We start from the raw sequence: 15656 nt of genomic DNA, 5'->3' as shown, positions 1-15656 counted from the left end.
CTATCTCCATAGTTTCAATTTCACATGCTTACTCCTTCTAATTTGCCAGTTTTGTAAAAAGAAAGTGTGTGACGCTGTCTATGAATTGTCTCTGGCCAAACCGGTGTCTGACTGGGAGCCTTAATCTTTTAGAGGAGTGTCTCCAACTTCAGACGCTAATGGTATGAAGAGGATTGGCGAGTTTGGTAATCTCAACAGATTTGCACAGATAAAGAATGTGACTGTCTCACACCATGTCATTTATCACAGGTTTCATGGTTTATCGGGGAGACACGGCAGACAGAGCTGAAATCACAGATACATTGTCTTTATTTATGTCTGCTTTCAACAGGCGGCGACACTGTGAACTTGCTGTGGGGAGGTCACGACTGCTGCTGTCAGGCGGCATCATTGATAGGGCCGTTATCATGTGCGTGACTCGATGCCCTGACTACATCTCTGGCACCTCTGGTGATAGCGATTCCTCGTACATACACTAACCAAAACAGACAGTGGCTGTTTCTTAACAGACAGTCATTCATAAAAGGCTTCTGTGTGTTTGTTGACATCATGGCTGAAGCTCGTACAGGGGCTGCCATCCTGAAACGTGTGTGTGTGTGTGTGTGTGTGTGTGTGTGTGTGTGTGTGTGTGTGTGTGTGTGTGTGTGTGTGTGTGTGTGTGTGTGTGTGTGTGTGTGTGTGTGTGTGTGTGTGTGTGTGTGTGTGTGTGTGTGTGTGTGTGTGTGTGTGTGTGTGTGTGTGAGAGAGAGAGAGATTCATGGTGTTAAAAACAGAACTAATAAAGCCCATTGTGAACTATCAGCCCTTCTCTCATAAGCTCCCGTTTTAGCCTAACCGTAAATTTATTCTGGGGTATGTAGCTGCCAGTCTGGGCTTCAGAATGTGTGTACGTATTCCCTTACATAAGGATGGACCTCCTTATAGATTCAGTGCCGCGTTCTCACGCTGCACAAAAAGCACCTGCTCTCCCCACCGGCACTTCCAGGATGCGAATCCAGGGCGGCCGCTATTTCAGGGAGGAAGACGGAGAATCTGATCTGAGGGGAGACGCGGCTCAGTGGCAGCCCCTCTGCAGTGGGAGTGCCCTGGTATTTATTTAGGTTAACCGATGAAGGGATACTCTCTGACAGACGGATCAATGACAGGCCTCATCCCAAAACAAACCCTGCAGGAATGGAGAGGGGCCCAGCTGTCTTCTGACTCACACACGCAAAAATATCGGGAAGATCGCCCCGATCTTTTTAAAGCATTCTGACTGTGTCTCGTAACTGCATTAATGAGTAATGGTGTCAAACGGCCGAGCTGGATTCTATGTATGAGGCGACACACGCTTTATTTTTGGTCGTGGCGTCTGAGGGAATGTAAGCTCGAGGGCGACTGGATCGCACGCAGGATCAGTGTGCGGGGGTCATGTTGTCATCACCCCCAGCTCCGCAGAGGGTGATCGGGTTACCAGGCTGGATATCCTTAGCGGTGGTGTAGGTTGCCAGAACAATTGGGGCAGACTGTGTGTTGTGGTTGATCAGATGGAGGAGTCGCCCTGTGGTGCTCTTCAATTGACTCACCAATAGAGTATGTCTGTCTGGAAGTGGATTCATGTCCATACTGCGGGGGTATAACAGCGGAAGCACTTTGTGGTTGTGGTGATCAGATGAGTAACAAGGTGAGCTGGGAGCAGGTTTCTGTGGTTTGGTGGGCGTGTGTTCATGTGTCTGAGCACGTTATAGGTTTTAAAAGTATAGCTTGCAACATTCAACTTAAATCTGGCATATTTGGGAGACTGATTTCTATGTGTGTGCAATTTGTTTGTTTATATTTGTCTTTTTAGGCACAATTGCCACTTTGTTTTAGTGCGCTTCATTGCCACTGCAAGAAAGAGTAACTTGCATTGAACGTTGTTGACGCATCCTCTGTATATTATAGATTATTTTGAACAAGTTTATTTAGAAAGCAATGCGATTAAAAAGCATGTTTCTCGATAAAGGACATTTATAATTATACATTTCAAAAGGAATGTTTGACCCCGACTTCAGTCTGACAAACAGCGAGAAACTCTAACACCCTTTGTTCTTACCTTTCTTCTCTCCTGCAGCCTAGCAGTTCCCCCAGTTGGACATGAGGATCCCTCCAGGCCTGGGTCGCTGAGCAGTTGAGGTCAGAGATCAAGCGCTTGTTCCGGCAGTCATGGCTGACAGAGAGGGGCTGCCTATTCCCCCAGGCCAGGTCTACATCGAGGTGGAGTATGACTACGAGTACAAGGCCAAAGACAAGATGGTGGCTATACATCAGGGGGAGTGCTACATGCTGGTGAAGAAGACCAATGAGGACTGGTGGCAGGTGAGGAAAGAGGAAGCCTCAAAGACCTTTTATGTGCCAGCGCAGTACGTCAGGGAGGTGCGTCGGGCGCTCATGCCCCCCCCGAAGCCCAGCTTGAGGGCCAAGCCCACTGTTTTGGACATTTGCCGGGCGTCCAATGAAAATCTCAACAGACCCCAACCGGAAATGTCCAGCTTTGGACGTCCGCCACCTTCATCTACCCCGTCGCCATCTTCTGATCGGGTCACGCCACCAGGTCTACCCAAGGACGCTAACCAGAACCTGGGGAGTCCCCTTCACTGCAAGGTGGTAGCTGAACTAGTACTTCTTCACAACAACAATAACCATCACCACGGCAACAATGCCACGTTGCCACGGACACGGGCTGACTCACCTCCGCTCAAAGTGGGGAACAACCACAACAGAAGTCCAGACATTGTCAAGACCTCCCCGCCCAGCGACCTGCCGGGAGAGGGGCTGAGCAAGTTCCGCAACGACTCCGAGTCTGGGGATGAGCTGAGCAGCAGCTCAACAGAACACATGCAGGTAAGTCTTTTATTTATTTTGATGGCTTCCTTCCAGATCTGCTTCATTTGACGTATTTGTGTTTTTTTTTTTTTTTTTTTGCTTCCTGGGTAGTTTGAGGAAATAATCTATGCAGAAATAAGTCCGTACCAAAGTTTGTAAGGGCAACACAATGCAGGCAGCTCCTGTTCTTTCTTTAGATTGCTTACTCCCGCGAGCACCGCTAGTTTAGTCTGTCTTTGTGTTCTCAGTCGTGTCCTTGGTTCTTTTCCCTTTCTTCCATTCGCCCTGCTTTATTTCCCACCCTCCGCTTATTTCACCCGGGGCCAGCTGCAGATAAGTGCCCTTGTCCCAATCACGTTCGGCCATATGGGCTGTTCAGAAATCACATTTTTCTTCACTCGCAGTTTCTCTGCAGACCTACACCCATTCATCAGCTCCCACACAAGTCTGCCTAAAACCATTAAGTGCCTCATTTGCCACATTTGACGAAAACAGCAACAGTTGCAGGTGCTTATTAAAATTTTCTATTGTTGCCCTTGAAGCACAATTTGTCTGGCTTGTACAGATGTGTATTTTGCGTGGAACGGCTGTTGCAGTCGGGTCATTAAAGACTAAATGGTGCGTCAACAGCTCCACTGTTAAAGGAATGGCTCTGTAAATGGGGGTCTTCAGGTACATTTAATACAAGGAAATGCCAAACACAGCTACCAGGCTATGCAGGTTTGTAGCTGTCATTTAACTTTTTTAAACATGCTGATGTTGTCCAGGAATGTGTGCAAATGTATTGTTATAATGGCAAGAATCACACCTTGAGACAGATTCTATTTTTGCTTATGTCTGTAAATTTGTATAAAGTGACAATGCTTTATGGGGGGCCCCTTCTTGATTCAGACATCTAAATTCCTGATTCTTCCCCCCTCACTGACAACTCAAGCCCCCTCCCACTTCGTGATATGTCTGATCAACCTGAAAGCGAGAGAGAATGGGTGAAAACAGCAGGAACTGGGTCTTATCCTTCCTCGTCTGCAGCGGAGGTAGATCAAAGTAGAAAAAGGAGATTTCCAGACAGTGGGAGTCCAAGCTGGATTGTGCTCCTGAGCAATATTTGGGAGGATATACTGTATCTAGGCAGGGTGGACTTGTTTGAAGGCTCCAAATGCTGCTTGTGTTCTTTGTTCCACAGGCTGCAACAGCCTCCTCCACCACGGAGCGAACAAAGAGACACAGGCTTGAATAGAAACTAGGTCATATCTGCTGAGGATCAGTCTGAAGCCCCCCCAGTTGCCCCGCAGTGGGGACCACTGGGCGTGTACGAGTGTGAATGCCATGTGCAAAGCGCCATGTGAAGGAAAGAAGGGTGAAAATGGAAGCTTACTTCAGAAGGCCCCACATGTGTGACCTCTAAATGGTTTGTGGGTCAGAACTGACACACCCCTGAAGGCCCAATACAGGGCGAGAGAAGTGTTGTTTCTGTGTTCCCGCTCGCCTTCAGCAACCTTTCTGAAATAATTTCATGCTTGTCAAATCACATAAGCCAAAAAAAACACACATTTCACTCTCAGCCATTTGCATTTGTATGGGAAGCTCTGTGGAGTGTGTTTGTGTCAGCCTACAGTAGTGCTGGCAGGGCGGATAAGACTCAGACAGCAGACAGGATTCAGCCAAAACTCCCCGTGAAGCTCTGCGCTGGCTGCAGTCGCTGCGGCAGGTGGAACCCTCTCCCTCGCTCTCTTTCTCTTTTGTGGTGCTCTGTTGATTTGTCCTGTTTGGCTTGTTGCCAGGCAAGTGAACGACCCCCGCAGAAAACCCAATTCTTTCAACTCCCCTACTTCCACTGCTTCCTGTCATTGCTTGTGTGCAGGCGAACTGGGCCTTAGAGAGAAAGAGGGAAGATCATACTGTGACAAGGCGGTATTGTTATGAGTTAGTCCGACTGATGCGAGGTTATTGAGCCTGTTTCAGAAGTAGGAGTTTGAAAAATTGATGACAGCATAAAAGCTGAGATTCATTTGATCAGCTTCGTTATGAAAGAATTGTGACCCAGATGTATTCTAACGAAGACATTTTACATTCAGTAAAATTTGCACAACTCAAAATGAGGAAATGAAATGATACAAATTTAGACAGCAGACTTCACTGGACATTAAATATTGATGATGGTTATATTCAGCACCACAGGATAAATCATAGCAGGCTAGATTGATCAAATACAAATCTAGTTTCTTATCAAAATGAATCCACGGCAAACTGTGACCTGTCATTTTTCTCCGAAAATTATTGTCCGATGAACAAAGAGTCGACTATTTGATTAATCCTCACACCTCTACACTCATTATCAATCCAATATCACTGCTCCCTCTTCCCAAATTTAAAACCCAAATTTGACTGAATAGGTGAATCTGCAGCGGCTGTGGTTCAGGTGATGGAGCGGGATGTCCACTTGCCAGAAGGGCAGTGGTTCAAACCATGGCTCCTCCAGACAGAATGCTAAGTTGGCTTTGGGCAAGACACTGAAGTAGAGCTGTTCTGATACCGATACCAGCCATGGTAATGCCTATGATACTGCCAAAAATGGCAAGTCAGGCACCTGAGAGTATGTAAATCTATGTACTGATCCAATACCACGTCTTTAAAGTATATTAGTTTCACCCAGATAAAACCGCAAGTTACTTCTCTCATAAATCACTTCTTCACTTCTTCGCTCTCCAAAGCAGCAGATGCGCTGCACTGCCACTGTCATGTACTGTTTTTAGAGCTGTGAGAAGTAAGTGATTTTCTGTACTATAGCGATTGCCAGAGCTAGTTAAATGTCAGCAATTTTGCAATATTTCCCACTGCAAAGTTTAACAAGTAAAAAGGCGACGTGAACTGGACGCAAAACTTAATTTGCAGGGGTGGCTCTAGTTTTGCCTATTGCAACACAAGCAATCTCAGAGCTTTGAAGAACCAGCAAACATGGAGTTAACCTCAGCCCAGCCATACAACAATAACAGCGATTATCACATTCCATACAGGGTTAGTATAATACAACAGTTAAAATACATTATATATGTTTTTCTTTTTAATCCACTGGTATCGGATGGGTATATATATATGTGATACACGAAGTCCTCTCGGAATCACTATCGGAAAGGTGAAAAAGGCAATAGAACATTGTTACACTGAACCCTGAAATCTCTTGACAGCTGTTCCTCAGATTGTGAATGATGTGTGATCAGAAAGTGAAAAGTGCTGTATGAATGTGTGTGAATTTGACTTGTAGTGTAAAGTGCTTTTAGTAGATGTTAAGGTGTGTGTGTGTGTGTGTGTGTGTGTGTGTGTGTGTGTGTGTGTGTGTGTGTGTGTGTGTGTGTGTGTGTGTGTGTGTGTGTGTGTGTGTGTGTGTGTGTGTGTGTGTGTGTGTGTGTGTGTGTGTGTGTGTGTGTGTGTGTGTGTGTGTGTGTGTGTGTGTGTGTGTACACACTGGTGACTAGATGGACTGTATAGCTGCTTTGACACATATCCTCTGCAGTTCCTACGTACTTTATCTGGAGAAGGTGTATGTGTGAACGCAAATGTCAGAGGGAGACTGTAAACATGATCATGTGATCTCCGCAGCGGGGTTAATACTTCGCTTCCTGTCTCTGTCTGACGAACCCGGCTGCTCAACATCTCGCATCTGAATAATTAGATTGATTTGATGCCGTTGTGAGCGTGTATGTGCGGAAAACCTCATGCTGTGCTGTGCACCGTGTGAAAGTCAAACTCTGGCTAAACTGTTGCTGATTATCTGGATTTTACCTGAAGGTCATGTCTGAAGTTGGACAGATTAATGGTCAATAGTAATTTCTTTTTAATTCTAGGCAGCATATATTGATACAAATTTGTTTAAATACATCTTTAGAAAAAGTCTAAATTGGAAAAAATACATCATAGATAACCACAGGCGTGGACTAAAGATTTCACTTATTATTCATCCCTCGATAGAGTTCACCTCCGGTCTCGGGCCCTCCTCAAGCTTATACATTGTCTTTGACCAGGAGAGGAGGAACTGCTGTATGAATGGACGGATGGTTAGATGTGTAAATTTGTCGCTGAAGTGACTGGACTCAAGTGCCAGCTGGCCACCTCTTATTAATTCGATTTGATCTGTGGGTGATTTGGGTCTCTTTGTCTCGCCTTGCTTTCTATTTCTAATTTGCTTATCTCTGGGGCTCTGACAGCAGCAGAAACTGAGGGTCCACGCCTCCTCAGTACCATGCAGGGCTGGTTGGGTTGCAGCCACACAGCCATCCTCCTGTCCTGGACCCTGTGTACTCCCCACTTGCGCTCCCCCATCCTTGGTCTTCTAAAAGCACAGCTCCTATGCTCTCAAGGGATTTGAAAAATAAACCTGTTTTCTGTTTTCCTCAAGAAGCGGGCAACAGGATGAAGTGTTTGTTTTTGTTAAAGAAAATGTGGCACACCACATTATTTAAAGCCTGTTCTTCACATAAACATATTGGGTTTCTCCAAGGCTGTGTTGCCTGTTTAAAAACTGAACAGAAAAACATGACCACACAGTCTCTATCTCCGCATAGAAGGTTATTTTGAGTTGTTTTTTTTGCAATACTTTTACCCATATCTTCTTCAGAATTGGTTTAAAGGCTTGTTCTTTTGATGGGCTCTTTCTCCCCCCCCCCCCCCTATTTGAGTTGTGTTGCCGTCACCGAGGGGAAGATGTGACGGTCCTGTAAGTGCTTGTGTCTGTGGCTTCGCACCGTGGAGCCAGCGGGATGCCCAACTCTCAATCACTGTCTGATTAGAAAGACACTTAGAGGCCCCCCCTCCTACGCTCCTACCTTTATACTATCTCACACAATCACACTACAAAAACAAGGTAACAACCACTGCTGGGCCCTCTCCTTTCTTTCAAAGCTCTGAAACATTCAGTTATTGAGTAACTCCAGGTAGTCTGTATCATTTACTGCTCCGGGTCAATAATAAAACCACTGATTCCCTGAAATTTCAAGCTGGATCAGTCACTGCTGAAATAAACCAGAGTTTTGTTTCACAGAAATCTCCTTTAACTTCCACTTCAAGGATTCATATAGCCACAATGACATAACTGGCTTGTGAATCTATCTGGACATATTCTTAGAAGGTTTAAAAACAAAAGGAAGCAGCTGAGTCTGTCGGCCGTCAGCCTGCTGTGTGGTCTTAAGCTGTCAGTGCCTGGAAGAGGAGGAGGGAGAGAGGGAGGGGGTTGTACATGCAGGGGACAAAGTGCAAGGGTCCTTGGCCCTGACAGAGTCGCTGTAGCCCCCCTTGTGACAGCAAAGCCCCACGGACAGGAGACCAGACAGATATGTTTTCATGTTTGGGTGAATATGGAGATTAGTCTTAGCCCATGAGCCGTAAACCTCCCAATGGCTGCCACATCAAGATGAATGACTTAAAAAAGAGAAACATTACAAGGTCACCATTAAAGATGGAGGAGGGCATTAAAACTGGATGTCATGAATGTGTGAACATTTGTTGAGATGTAGAAGGTTCATTGTGTTTTTTTGTTTTTTTTCCTTTGTGAATTACATGCGCAGCCTTTGGCTCAGTTTTGCTTGTCTGTTTGCCGACTTGTGCAACAGAGCAAAGGCTGAGAATGTGTATCAGTGGCTTAGCAGAGTATTTAAATAGGCAGCTCTGTGGGGGTGATTGGTTCTCCCAAGTGCCCTTTCAAAATGTATCCACAACCAGAAATGTTGGACCAATTTAGTTCTTTAGTATCTGCTATTTTGGGCTTGTGCATCGGATAATTTTGTATCCAGTGATGTTGTCCCAGATGAAACAATTTATTTCAGTTGTGCATTGGACAGTGTGGGGATAAGTGTCTGTCACTCTTGAGGGTCCTGGGAAGTTCTTCAGTTAACTGTACAGAAACGACCTGTTCCTAAACATCCCCCCGCCACAGTAACCTGCTAATTACATGTTGCTCTAAATGGATTCTTTGCTCGCAGAGACTCACGTTTGCTGCAGAGTATTCTCTCCATCCATTTTCCAAATAAACTCAAGTCCACTTAGTTGAGGACAAGAAAGGACATGGCTCTATTACATAATGACATCGTAAATACCACCAAATAAGAGTGCCAGCAGTGGTGTAAAGTTTAGCCATCTCCCGCCTGTGCCGGCCCGTAATATGGAGCTGTGCCGAGAGACTTACTCCCGGACCAGCTGAAAAGGAGGCCCCTGGTTTTTTTCCAGTGCATACTTGACATTCCTGCCTCAGTGCCTACACACTCTCATACAAGCAAGCTAAGTCAGTGAAGGTCTGCCTGACCCTCAAAAGTGAAGCATTGGACTTTTCGTTAATCTAATATTAAGCTTGAACAGATAGTGCATCCACTGTGTTCATGTGAGAGGCTGCCTCTTTGTTTGACTGCCTGCCTGCGTTCTTTTTATTACTCTCCTTCCTCTGTCTGGGCCTTTTAGTTTCTCTTCTACTTTTTTGCCCTCACTCTGTCTCGGTTGCTTCCTTTTCTGCTGTCAGCCTCCCGTTCCCCTCCTGAACACCTTGCTTTCTCTTCAGCATTTATTGACTCAGGCTGTCAGATGTGGTCCCGGTGAAGGGCAGGACAAGAACGGTGGAAACCAAGAGCTCCTGGACTGAACTTCAGCCTGTGACCACCATTTATTTTCTCCCCCACATCCAGCATGATCCTTGCCTCTGTGATACAACAAGAGGATTAAGCCCACAAGCCCTCAGGGGCTGAGCGTTCAAGAAGACCACAAGAGCTTAGGCTCAGAGTTGAGGGGAATCGTGTCTGTTGTGTAAGGTGCAGGATTTCACCTTTTCTAAATCTTTCCATGAAGTACAGCTAAGGTTGAGACAGATTGACTGTTTTTCTAATCCCAGTAATTTTAGCTGGAAGCAGCCAGCTACAGTCATGTTTGCATGATTGAGCACTTGCAAATCATCTCGGGAGTGCTGACCTTTGAGAGAATGGAGAGATTACAAGAGGCTAAAAAAACAAGATTCAATCAACAGGTTCACTATCCAGTTTGATACAACTTTGTTCTGTAGTTTTTTCCTCATTCTATTCATTTTACAATAAACAAAACTAACCACAAGCAATGCTACGCTAAACCTTGGCTCTAGAGTAATGAATCACTGCCCACATCTCCTATTTCTTGAGTGATTTATATAGGTCTGTATGTAAGTATGTATCCCAACAAATCAGCGCTTTGCATGTGGTGGCATCAATCATTCTGTGCAAATAGTTACCTCCTTGAATAAAACAGGGACTAAATATGCTTGAGAAAAATCGGAACAAGTATGGGTGTGATCAGTGCAGATATGCAGGTTGGTGAGTAATCTCTATACACAGAGTTTGGGGCAGGATGCCAGCTAGTGTCCGGTTTTAGTTTGACCAATGACATTTGGGCAGGTGAAGGGCAACAGCGGCACAACACATTCACTGCAATTCATAGGCAATGTCATTTTTTTTTCATTTATCTGCACCCATATGCAGATAGCTGTTGATGTAGACTAGCCACAATGTTGTCTGGACTTAAAACACCTACAAAAACTATTGCTGTTAAGTTTCGCTAACCCTAACCCTAACCCAAACAGTGTACTGGGAATGGAAGAGGCAGATTTTGCCCGTAGATCTGCCGCGACAGACAATATTTCGTGGCTTCCAGTGTAAACCACTGGAAGCCACGAAATATTGTCTGTTGCCCTTGCAGGCTAATTTGTCATCAGATGATACCCGTGGGCATTGAGATTGGTTTTGTGAATGTCCTGGTGAGTGTCCTTGGCCTACAAGCAGTCATTAAATCACCATGTCTCACTATCGCCCATTTTGCAACTATTAAAACTTGAACTGGTCTGCAGTAGTTTAAACTGCAGCATCACTGATAAAAGTTTAGAAGAGACTTTGTAAATCAAGGCTTCCTCTCTCTTCTTACCCTGTTGGTTGTAGTTGTCTCGGCTCCAGCCTCCGTGAAGCCGCTCTGCCTGTCAGCCTGTGTAACAGCGTTTATTATCAGAGTGGATGTGACAGGGCTACATCACCTATTTAATTCGGTCTTTCCCTCTCCCGCCGCTGCTCACTGAGGTTTATTCAGTTCATCCCTTGTCGCTCACAGTCCCTCTCTCTGGGCCGGACTCTCTACTGTAGCTCTGTGCACTGAGACAGCATGTACCCAGAGAAGGTAAGAACGCCTAGTTGCTTTTGATAGCTCAGTTTTATTGCACTTCCTCTCCCCGCTTTCCTCTCCAGCTCTGACTCTTTCTCTGCCGTGGATGCTTGGAAAATTTCTTGGTTCCAGTGTTGTTTCTCTAACTACCCCTTCTTTCTGTGACATTTCGCCTTGAAACACTCTGACGCCACAAACTGTTGTGTGCACTATTATGTATTTAATATGGTGTTGGGCACGTGTGGGTGTTCTTGTGTGGGATTTATTTAGCAAGTAACTTGACCGTCCCCCGCTCTGTTATCCACAGAGGTCAGTGTTTGCATACAAGTGATGATGCTCAGGGCACTGGGCTCAGTGCATGATTACATAACTGATGCTGGCTGTGTCTGGAGCCTTTGAAACAGCTGCTAGTCATTTTCCTTACAGTGGCCTCTTGCTCTGGGGAAGCGCACAGGTCAAGCAGCTATGCGTATTATTTGTATACGCATAGAGGACAACAAATATGGTCTGGGGAACCATTTTCCTTAGTATCACTTACAAAGCTGTCTATGTTAGATGTACAGTATGGCACGATGACACTGTATAAAACCGTTTTTTTGGCCCAGCTGCACCATTCAGTGTTTTCTGCAAAGCTGACCCTGTTACAGATTTCTCCTATTACCTCTGAATCTGCTTTGGCATGTCGGAGTGTTTTTTCCCTTCTGCTTGTTGCCCACTCTGGTGTTTTGCCTGCACAGCAACTTTAAAGTTGCAGCAACTCATGATTTCAAAGAGCAGGATTCCTCTCAAAATACTTTCCATTCTGTGCGTCCAAGAGCCTTTTGTTTATATACATATTTTTCTATCCAAAATATAGAACCGAGCACAAGTGGAAAACTGGTCTAGCTTGGGAAGAAATAAAATGTTAATGAGTTCATCATTGGGACTTATCGGATCTGGTTGACAATACAAGTGTATCTTGTGTAGTCCTCCACCTTTTTTTCGCACTCTTGCTCTCATCCATCTGTTTTTTGCTGTTCTTTGACTTGTTGCACTTTGTCTTTTAGTACAACAGCTTGTATGTCTCTGTGATTGAGTGTACCAATCCGGCACATTATTGAAGATCAAATACAACATTTGTGAGTCAGACAGTGTTTATTTGCCGCTGCTCACCGCTTTCCTCAGGAGAGGCACAGCTGCTGCTGGTTGCCAGTGTGTGGATGGACTGGCGGAAGCATCAGAGCGTAGGTGTCTTCAAACGTCAGGGAGCACGTATTGTCTCTGTCACGTGCCATTGCTATCGTTGATTACATGGTGTGGCTGCCAAAGAGACCGAAGATGAGCTGCGCATCAGTCAGTGCTGAGATGGCTCTGCTTGTGGCTGTCTACACCAGAGGTGATTTAGTGTGTACGGGAGATTGGAATTGGTCGGCCACCATCATGCTGGTTCCTGCTAAAGGGGAACATCGTTTCTGAGATGTGGTCTGATGTGTGTTTCATTTGCAGCCCATTGGTCACATTGTGCTACTCGGTTTAATATCAGTGTAGTGACGGACATTTGTTTAATCAATTTGTGTCATTGTGTTAACAAAGCATTTGTTGGTTGATTATTGCTCCCTCTTTAAACCTCCCCATGATTTTTTTTTTCCCTTGACGTTCCAGAAACTGTGTCTTTGTCCTCCGAACTTTCCACCAACAGCTGTCACTGAACAGAGATGCTACAGACAAACAAAGGGGATACAAAGAGAGTACACACTATACCACTCTGGATCAGTCTGGATCCTTCTGCAAGCGTTACTGCTCTGGACCCAAACACTCATTTCAAACAACAAATCCAATGTTGACACAGTATCAACCGGCACCCAGTAATTTCAATCAGATGGGCTACTTGTCTTCTTATGATGCAATACTGGCTTCTTCACATATCCTCACAGTGGGCCAGAAATAGCTCACCAATATAACAGAGACACCAGGAGGCTGATCAGTGTCCTCTGAAGAGTTGACCAAGGCCAGCAGCCTTTCAGTGCCCTTGTGTGTGATTCGCAGTGAGGCACCCCCACTGTCTTTTTAATGAAATGGATATCCAGCAGTAACAAATGTCTGTGTTCATGCTCCGGTGGCCCGGTAACACCATTGGCTGGTTTGATCACCTCTTTGTATAGGTTATTGACAAGGAGGGATTACATAGTTTCAATAATGTACACAGGCTAAAGCTGAGGAGCAAGGTGGGACATCAGGGAGCAGTAAAATCCTGGAAAAAAAGTGGCGCTGTACAAAGGGAAGCATTCTTCAGAAGACTACTTTGTTTTAAATGTCTCTCTTTCATCAGCTTTTGAAAGCATTGCTTCCTCTATTCAAAATGGATACCCCCCCCCACACACACACACACATACACACACACTTTTGTGAAACTTGGAAAATACACAAACATTCTATCAAGATAAATCTCTTAACATCAGTTGATATAGATGATTATCACTGTAAATGTCACATTATTATATCTCCTTCAGTTAAAGACTGATTCAACCACAGTCCGACAAACCATATGCCCAGACTTTGTTAATGCCTGTTTATTTATATATTTAATACTTTATATTCCTGTTACAAGTGCACAGATCCTGCTCTCAGTTAGTGTAGTGTGTCGATCCTGAGTGGCCATTGAGCTCATTCCCACTGTGAACACGTATATTCATTCACTATGTGAGAGTCAGGTGTAAACATAACTTCTGATGTGTGACGTATCCAAACAGTGTTTTTTTTTGCTTTGATTTTCAGCCATTTCCAATCGTTTTAGGTTGTAACCAGTGACAAAGGTCAGTTGTGTTGTGGTGAGATCGTAATTCCTACTGTTGTTTCTCTCTTTTTTTGTATGAGAGGCTATTGTTTGGTTGCATCAGCAAATAAGCCAGGGTCCAATACATATGGTGTACTATGTATCTTGTTTTTTGTCTGGTGAGATGACTGGAACAGCGTGCGGATTTACTACAGAGACAGACGAGGTCAGAGTGCTATAATCATTTAAAAAGTGTTAGGGGCTCCACTGGATAAGCTTTCTGCACAGGCAACTGTGGGACAGAGGGGCTTACAGGTCAGCCCAAGCCTGGACAGGCAGCCCCTGCATCGACACACTACTAGAATGCAATCTCCTTACATATCTGGATTAAGGGGTTGTGTACAGCACATTCCTGGTTTAAATCTCCTCCACCCCCGACCCCACCCCCCAACTGCGTACAAACACATACACCAGAAATCGTTCTTGTCCAACATCATCATGTCCCAAAATATCTTTTCTTCTTGAACAATGTTCTTATTAGTACTTTGATATGGGTCTTGACCCTGATTGTTGTTGGGGGGAATTAAATCTGCTCTTTCCGTCACCAAGTGCGCTATGCTCTTGATTTCCTAACACAATTAAAGGGGATCAAGAGGTTATTGCTTGTTTATATCCATGTCTTCATTGTATCCTAATTCTCAAAATCCCTCTTCTTTCTCGTGTTTCTCCCTCAAAGCCCACGGTGGTAATTGAAAGGGGAGTAGTCAGTCTTTCTTAGAGTTGGGGGTGGTGTGGCCTTGGGCAGGACCCCCTCCCAGTGGCCAGCAGACAGATTTCTTATTGATCTGTCAGCCTGTCCCCAGCCTCTTGAAACACTTTTGCAGTGAAATAAGTGGCTGTTTGCAGCCATGGCGACATATTCAAATCAGGCGGAAACCACTCCAGTGCCTTGTGGGTTGTGTTGTTTCTGATGTGCTGTAGCAGCTTGTGTTTGAAGAAAGTGACTTAGCACAAAGATCCGAAGTTAAAGATTTAGTTCAGATTTTCATTACTAATCAATAATCATTAGACTCTGGTTTTATCGGGGGGAAAATCATATTATTTTTATTCACAGTGAATGTATCTGAATTCAAAGCTTTTAAACTAGAAACTGAGCACTTTAATTTATACAGGTTTGTGGATCTAATGACACAATAATCTCATTTCAGTTGACAGTCATTCATAAACTTCATGAAGTAAAGGAGTGGGACACATTTGAAGGCTTTGACCACCACACAGACATTTTTAAAATCATTTGCACAGTAATTGGCTGCACTTCTAGATTCCTGTCCCGAACATGAGATGGTTTCTCATCCTAGCTCCTCTCAACCATCTCTGTGCCCACCTGGGCCGTGATCCAATGTCCCTTTGTTACCCTAAATCCAACTCACTGACCCTGTTTGCAACTCCCACACAACCAATTTGCACCGTTGCTCTCGATCCCTGTCAGCTCCACTTAGCAAGAGAGGACCACCTCGTGGCTCAAGGTTGCGAAGGGCTGTTGTCACTGCCTTACCCGGTATACATTCTGCGAATGGACCACGGACGATTTGGCGGACAGAGTTGCCTTTACGTGCCATTGCTGGCTTGACAAAACAATTGAACCATTCTCACTAATGTGGCGAGACATGCCCAGTGGAAATTGAATTGCTTTCTACAGAAGCAGCTCTGTGACGATCAATTACCCAACCAAATCTTTTATGGGTCACCCAGAGGACAGAAGAGAACAAGGCTATCCATTTGGTGATTTTACAGGCTGGGACAGAGTTGCTGAATGTGACAGTTGGTTATGTGAGGGGACTTACCTTGGTCCTAAGTGTGTCTTCCAGGGGGAAAAAAACCAATGCATACAATTTTTTTACCTTTT

At 44.9% G+C, this 15656-nt stretch overlaps 1 protein-coding gene across 6 annotated transcripts in view; it reads left to right on the top strand.

The window, feature by feature from the left end:
• Positions 1–15656, top strand: part of arhgap12b (Rho GTPase activating protein 12b) — a 53807-nt gene that overhangs the window by 1862 nt on the left and 36289 nt on the right. For all 6 annotated transcript variants that reach the window (XM_062379325.1, XM_062379324.1, XM_062379323.1 and 3 more), the window contains exon 2: positions 2093–2862. In XM_062379325.1, coding sequence (XP_062235309.1) covers positions 2185–2862 — 678 coding nt within the window. In that variant the 5' untranslated portion in view covers positions 2093–2184. The remainder of the gene's footprint in view (positions 1–2092; positions 2863–15656) is intronic.

Source organism: Platichthys flesus, chromosome 21 (genome assembly GCF_949316205.1).
Source record: "Platichthys flesus chromosome 21, fPlaFle2.1, whole genome shotgun sequence".
Lineage (NCBI taxonomy): Eukaryota > Metazoa > Chordata > Actinopteri > Pleuronectiformes > Pleuronectidae > Platichthys > Platichthys flesus.
This window is presented reverse-complemented; position numbering and strand designations above follow the sequence as displayed.